A 7,752-nucleotide genomic window follows, 5' to 3' on the forward strand; every position below is an offset into this window, starting at 1 on the left:
TTTTTTGAGGCAGAATCTAAATGAAACCCAGGCTAGTCCAAAACCCCACTGTGTAGCAGCTTACTCCTAAGCTGTGGGCAAGCCTGCTGCTTTAACCCTCTGAGTGCCGGATGACAGGTCGGTGCGCACCACTACACCTGGCTTTCTGCTCTTTGCACACTATGCACCTGTAATTCATCAGTATATCAGTGTGCCATATTTTATAGATGCACTGTCTTTACTAGCCCCTCAATTTATGCATACTTATTTTTCTGTAGACTCATTTTAGTTAAGAATCACTTAACTAAGTCAAATAAACAAATACTCAAGTTCCGTAGTTTAAACTTAGCATTCTCTGTTAATTATTTTGTATATCACACGTAGCTGAGAGATCCTAAAGAATTGTGTCATCAACAAACAAAAGCCTCACTTGGTTAGCACCACCCACAGTATTTGGGAGTCCACGCACTGCTGTCCACGGTTCCTTCTGATGACCTCACAAATTCTCTGTCTGCTTCTACCCTGAGCCCTTGAGGTGTTTCTGGTTAAAATGAAGAATTGGGCCAGGTGTAAAGCTAAGCCTGTAATCCCAGCACTGAGGAAGCTGAGGCCAGTTCGAGGCCAGCCTGGGATACATAGCAATACTGTATTTAAAAAAAGAAAACAGCCGAAGTGAGTTAGTGAAACTTAGTGTGATTTTATTAAGTGTAAGTGGTTGTGTGAGGCTGGCATTGACCATGCTGGTATTGTAAACTAATACTGAGCTTATCTCCTCCTCTGAGCTGTTTTTTGACATCCTCTCACAAGGCAGAAAATGACTTGTTTCTTTTCCTCTTAGTCCCTTAACCTCAAGACAGTAACAAAGGCTGAAAGAAAAGCTTTTTACATTTTGCGAGAGATCCTTTGTTGGAGGGATGATAAAAATGAGAGAGTATCATAGAATAGGGTAACTCTTTCAATAGACACCACACCCCAAATCTCTTGTAAATGTCCTTTCTGTCAATGGAATGCTGGGGAATAGAACCAATCTGTACTTTCCTCAGATGACTGACAATTATGTTTGTCCAGACTTGTCCTCACTATGTCTGTGGCCACCAGAAGTAGATTTGTTCCAATACTGTCCCTAGAATTTCCTTTAACTTCACTCAAGAATCAAAGGTATCCCAAGTCTGTCTGCCTAAGCTACATGCAAACATGCTTCAGAGATCATTCCAGATTTCAACTGTTTCCAACAAGAATCCAGACACTGACAGTCAGAATTCTCCCAGTTACCATCCAAAGTGCACTGCTCAGAGATGTCTGCAGCTTACAAAACCTGGACATTCTTCACACTGGCTAAATTCTCACTGACTTCTGACACATGTTACACATAAAATAAAACTTGATAGTGTAGAAGTCCAAAGAAAATGTTTGAAAGGGAATAAAATACAATGTACAATTGAACTGGTAACCAATAATGTACCTGAAAATTGGAAGAACACATTTTTAGAAAAATGTCTTTAACTATGTATCTTAATAATAAGAAAACTAATATGTTTTCATTTTACTACTAGTTCCCATTTAAAATGCCTCAAGTTACCACAATCCTAGAAGATACTGGCTGTTCTGTAAATCCATATACATTTTATCACTCACACTGAGGCACATAAATAGGAAGGCATTCTCTTCACTTAGAAAATATTAACTAAATGTTAAAGCATTTAGCATAATTTTAATTTTTTATTTAAAATTTAGTCACATGCATTTAAATCCTCCCTATTTTTAAAAGAGTTATTTTTATTTATGTGTATGTTTATCTTTCTATATATGCATGTGCCCTGAGTGCGGGTGTCAGCACAGGCCAGATAAAGGCACTGGGTCTCCTAGAGCAGGCACTATATGGTGTGGGTCCTCCTGAACTCTGGTTCTCTGCAAAACCAGCAAATATGCTTAATCTCTGAGCCCATCCTTGATGCCATTATTCTAAATGTTTTGATAGATGTTATTTTTTAATTCATTTGCTAAAGACTTATGTTTATGGTTAACACATTACGTATTACACTCTAAAATAGTAGAGATAAAGCAATCAACAAAGTCTAGCAGATACCTTCAACAAATCATAAACTAGTTTAAATTCTCTGATGTTCTATCACAAATTAAAACTAGGAATGATGGAACATAACATCCTTCGATCATTGAGATTAGAGGCTCTTAATGTCAATAAAGCTCTGTAGAGATTAGTAAACTTAACTTCAATAGATTTTGCTTATCTAGAAGCATGCAAATCCTTTTAAATAATCAACTTTCTTTTTTTTTTTTTTTTTTTTTTTGAGACAGGGTTCCTCTGTGTAGCCCTGGCTGTCCTGGAACTCACTCTGAGGACCAGGCTGGCCTAGAACTCAGAAATCTGCCTGCCTCTGCCTCCCAATTGCTGGGATTAAAGGCGTGTGCCACCAATGCCCAGCTTCAACTTAATTTTCATATGGTTAAAGTTAATAGGAAAAGTCACGTGTTTTGAGATAATCATTTAAACTGAAACAGGCATCCCTTTGTAGTGTAACTCTTCCAGATCCACCTATATTTTAATACACAAGACGAATTTAAAAGGTACAGCCAGAAACTAACATCTGTTCCCTCCCGTACCCCAAATACCTTCTGTCAGGAAAGGGGAGGTGCTGATGTCCTGTCAGATAAAAATGTCTTCACTCATTACTGGTGCTTCACCCTATCCTTGAGCAGTGGCCGTTACATATTGAAAGCAGTTTTCAATGAAAGTACTGGCCAAGAAATGCATCACTATGGTTGCATTATTGAAACTCTGAACTATGTAGTGAAGTCATAAAGGGGCAGGTTAGGCTCCACACTTCCCACCTACTAGAGGCAATTTGCAAATACAGATGTGTTTAACATAAAAACAGACTCAGAATGTCTTAGTTTGGGTTTACTGCTGTGAACAGACACCGGGACCAAAGCAACTCTTATAAAGGACACAACTTTTAGTTGGGGTTGGCTTACAGGTTCAGAGGTTCAACCCATTATCATCAAGGTGGGATCATGGCAGCTTCCAGGCAGGGATGGCACTGGAGGAGCTGAGAGTTCTACATCTTCATCCAGAGGAAGCCAGGAGCACACTGCATCCAGGCAGCTAGGAGGAGCATCTCCAAGCCCACCCCGACATTGACACACTTCCTCTAACAGTACCACTCCCTATGGGCCAAACATATTCAAACCACCACATTCCTGGTGTCTATAGGCTTGTTTAAACATGAGTCTACAGGAGACATACCTAGCATAGTGTAATGCGAAGGATATTTAGTAGAATTTCAAAAGTCCTGTAGTCTAAAACAGTCTCTACAACGTTAAAGGTCTGAAGTTCAAAGTTTCTTCTGAGATTCATACAATCTCTAAACTGTAATGCTTTAAGAAGTCAAAATCAAAAAGCAGATCATATACCTCCAATATCATACAGGATATATATTACCATTCTAAAACATCATAGTGAGGAAATACTGAACCAAGGCAAGACTGAAAACCTGGGCAAACTCCAAACTCTGCATCTCCAACTCCTTTCATCTTTGTTGACTGCTATTGGTAGACTTTGCATTCAGCAGCAACAAACTTTGTTTTCTTGGGCTGGTTCTACTCCTTTCGAGTAGCTTTCCTCACCATGGCCCTGATATCTCTAACATCTTAGGGTATCCAAGGCAATTTCTTCCAATGTATGGGATCCACACATGACCTTCTGGGCTCCTCCAAAGGGCTTGGGTCACTTCTCCAACTCTGTCCTCTGTAGCACTGTAAACTCTAGTTGACTCCACTCTACTGTTGCTATTGTTCTTGGTGATCATCTCACAGTAATGGCATCTCCAATTTGTTTGAGTCTTCACTGCAACTAGGCTTCACCAATAGCCCTTCATAGGCTCTCTTCATGTTGCCAAGCTTCAAATCCCTTCAGTCCTGGGCTATCAACTTCCACTAAGGCTGAACCTTCATCAGTGGCCTTCCCTGGGCTCTCACAGTGCCAAGCCTCAGCTGCTCTCCATGACTCTTCATATCTTCAAAACCAGTATGATTTAGATGATTCTTACAACACTCAGCTGTAGTACAAGGTACAACCCTGGCTATCTCTGGGACACAGCTTTTTTGTACTCTTGGAAAACACTTCCCAGAAGATTTCACCTCAGTGATGCTGGTCTCTTCTTAATCACAACTAATTTCTTAGCTCCAGCTAACTAGCACCAATTGCCTGTAGTCTATCCTGTAGAGTCTATCCTGACTCTAAAGCCAGGGTCACATGGCTGAAGCTGCCAAGTTCTGCCGCTTGCCAGGGCTGGAACGTGGTGTCCATGTTCTATTAAATTATCACCAGCTTTCTCTTTTCCAACTCCTTCACTGCCTAAGCTTGGCTATCCTGGAATTTGCTCTATAGACTGACCATGAACTCAGAGATCTACATGCCTCTGTCTCCTGAGTTCATGGATTAAAGGCATTTACCACTCTGCCTGGACCTAAGCTTTTCTCTATTTGGAAGTTGCTCTGTACCAGGCTGGCAAGGTCCACTAGCCTCTGTCTTGTGGGATTAAAGGGATATACCACCATGCCTGGAACTAAACTTTTTACAGCCACTTTTCCTTAAAATCTGGATCAAAAGCCTGTCTTCCATTTCTGGATTGTAGTTCATTCTGAACTAAAATTCCAAAGGAAAACAATAACCATGTCCTTTGCTCAACTGCAAAAACATAAACAATAAGCTTAGCTGAGTGGGATCTGGCTTTGAGGTCAGCAATCCCTCCATCTGCTCATCTCCTTGATCACACAGGGTTCAGCACCACTGTACTTCCTGGTACCCCTTTATTCTTTGAACCATACATTCTGTACTTTTCCTTTCATAGCTTGCTATGCTTGATCAAAACTCTCTTAATGAGACTAAACCAGAGAACAAAGTCTCTGCTGAGCTTTTTTGGGACTTCCTTTGTCAATGCAATTAATATAAATCTCTTTACCTTAGCTCAGGCACTCTTCAGACAAGGGCAAAAAGCAGCCACATTCGTCGTCAAAACACCACAAAAACAGTCTCTAGGCCACAAACTGAAATTCTTCTCTACTGAAACCTCTTGGGCCAGGTCTGCACAGTTCAAATCACCCTCAGCACCAAAGTCTTCCAAATCCCTGCTAGGATGTCCTATGAATCATCACTTAAAGCTTGCACTGCTCTCCAAAGTCCCCAAACCCACACTCCTCCAAACAAAAGCATGGTCTGGCCTATCACAGCAATACTTTGGTTCCTGGTATCAACTTCTGTCTTAGGGTTTTACTGCTATGAATAGACACCATGACCAAGGTAACTATTATATGGACATTTAATTGGGGCTGGCTTACAAGTTCAGACATTCAGCCCATTCTCATCAAAGCATGAGATGCTCATGGCAGCATCCAGGCAGACATGGCACAGGAAGAGCCGAGAGTTCTACATCTTTATCCAGAGGAAGCCAAGAGCAGACTCTTTCCAGGCAGCTAGGCGGAGGGTTTCCCAGCCCACCCCCACAGTGACACACTTCCTGCAACAAGGCCACACCTCCTAACAGTGCCACTCCCTGGGCCAAACATATCCAAACCACCGCAAAGAACATCACAGCATTCTCACCAAGACATTTTATATACCGTCAAAGCAGAGGTATATCAGCAGAATGCTACTGGACAAAGCACTATTCCTTCTGCTATCAGAAGTCATAAGTTCAAAACCTAGCCTCCCAACAGAAAGCACGGGCAGGCTAGCTATGGCAGCTGGATGGTGTCTGCTCACCGCTAAGGACTCCTTCAGGTCCATGGTGGAAACCACATCTTCCTCTTCCTCGTCAGTCACTTGATCCTGGGAACAGTAGTGAGTGCTGTATGCCGAGTGCTCTTCAATTGCTTCCAGCCACTTCTGAAACAACCCAAGAATTACATAACATTTTTACTCCAAAGAAACAGCAATAATCTGTGAAGCATAAGATTTACATGAAAGGAATAACTATGGCAAAAATGTTCCCACAATGACATTATGAATATTTCTTGCCTGTGATCTGCCTGCATAGAAAGTTATTCCTAGTGCTCTTAAAATATCATCTATACATATATATTAATTAATGCTTAAATATACTATAGAAATTAAGCGATGAGTAATTTTTCCACTTAAAATGACTTGTTTCCAACACTGTTGAATCATTTAATTCACAGCAGTAGACTTGGACACAATATTATGAATTTAAAGTAAAAATTATATATACAATAATCTTAGATTATTTTAAGAAAGTCAACTGCCTGGTGATTTCACTTTTGTAAGTTTTAAAAATAAAATTAGTTTGAAAATATGGACTAAAAATACTTCCTTGTTTCCTTACAAAATTGCATGTTGTAATTTCTTATAATCCTGTGAAATACAAAGAAAAAGGATAGCCAATGGATGGTGCTAGGGGTAGAACAGGAGATCAGATGAGGAGGAACAGGGAGGGAATAAGAAGGGACAGCTATAACTAAGGGCCATTTGACATGTTGTATGAAAACCTAATGCAATAGAAACGTCTTAAAATACACACATATATGAAAAAAAATCAAAATGAAATAACCAAATAATGGGGAAACAAAGCCCCAACAAATGAATCAACAATTGAAACCTCCAGATCTAAGAATAGGATACATCTAATAGAGTTTCTGGCTAAAGGAGCCCCATGAATACACCCAAATAATTCAGGCTACTGCCAAGGGTATGGGATGTGCTCTATAAACTGATGGTAAGGCTCCATTACTAAAGACAGCTATACAACTCAGTGAACATGGAGAAATCATGCTGCTGCCATCCTAGAGCCTTCACCTACTGACTGGTCTTCATGGTACTCAGAGGAAGTCTGCACACTAGCAGAGGAGAAAGGCAAACACCAACCCAGCAGTAAACCCTTCAATAGACAATAGTGACCTGCCTGCAGAATATGCTGGTACAACAGTAGCACAAAACTTGTTGATTTAAGGCCCACTCCATGAGATGAAACCCATACCCAATACTGCTTGGGTGGCCAGGAACCTGAGATTAGGCAGAAGTCCAAATGCTACAATTCTGCTAAAGCAACATAGCAATACAATGACTCCTAACAACACCCTGCTACACTCCTAGAGCAGGGCCTTGCTCAGCCATCATCGTGGAAGCTTCCTCCTATGGTAAATGGGAAGAAAAACAGACCCACGACACAACAAAGTGCAGAGAGAGAGAGCTTGGTACACTCAGTCCTAAATGGGATTTTTTCATCAAACCCTTCCCCTCAGAGCTCAGGAAACCTGTGAAAGAGGAAGCAGAAAGACTGTAAGATCCAGAGGGGATGGAGGACACCAAGGAGAAAGGCCCTCTACACAAAGCAGGACCAACACACATATGAACTCAGAGTTGTATCAGCATGCACAGTCCTTGTCCCAGGGCTGAGAAGGGAAGTAGACACAAGTCCCCATCTCTAACCCAGAGGCTATCTCTAATTGATAACTGATCACCAAGGACAGATCAGTTCCCTCCAATGGAGTGTCACTGAAAGTACAAAGCACCCTTAAGGACTGACCCCACACCCAGCAGTAGACAGCAACACAAAATGAACTCCATGGCGCCTTTGGAGGGTCCATGTCTCATAATGCTGTGCCTCAGCATTATTTTTATATTTTAACTTCTTTCTTTCCTTCCTCTTTCCCTTCTTTCCTTCCTTCCTTTCTTCCTTTACAAGTCTTTTAAACACATATTATAGTTTCCAGTGCTGCTTTTTTTTTTTTTTTTTT

At 41.0% G+C, this 7,752-nt stretch overlaps 1 protein-coding gene across 6 annotated transcripts in view; it reads right to left on the bottom strand.

Moving 5' to 3' along the window:
- Positions 1-7,752, bottom strand: part of Osbpl1a (oxysterol binding protein like 1A) — a 195,909-nt gene that overhangs the window by 135,536 nt on the left and 52,621 nt on the right. For 5 of the 6 annotated variants that reach the window (XM_031364995.1, XM_031364997.1, XM_031364994.1 and 2 more), the window contains one exon: positions 5,762-5,884. In XM_031364995.1, the coding sequence (XP_031220855.1) occupies positions 5,762-5,884 (123 nt within the window). Of the gene's footprint in view, positions 1-2,610; positions 2,741-5,761; positions 5,885-7,752 lie in introns of those variants that run through there. The other variant, XM_031364999.1, reaches the window with a different exon arrangement.

Source organism: Mastomys coucha, unplaced genomic scaffold, assembly GCF_008632895.1.
Source record: "Mastomys coucha isolate ucsf_1 unplaced genomic scaffold, UCSF_Mcou_1 pScaffold13, whole genome shotgun sequence".
Taxonomy (NCBI): domain Eukaryota; kingdom Metazoa; phylum Chordata; class Mammalia; order Rodentia; family Muridae; genus Mastomys; species Mastomys coucha.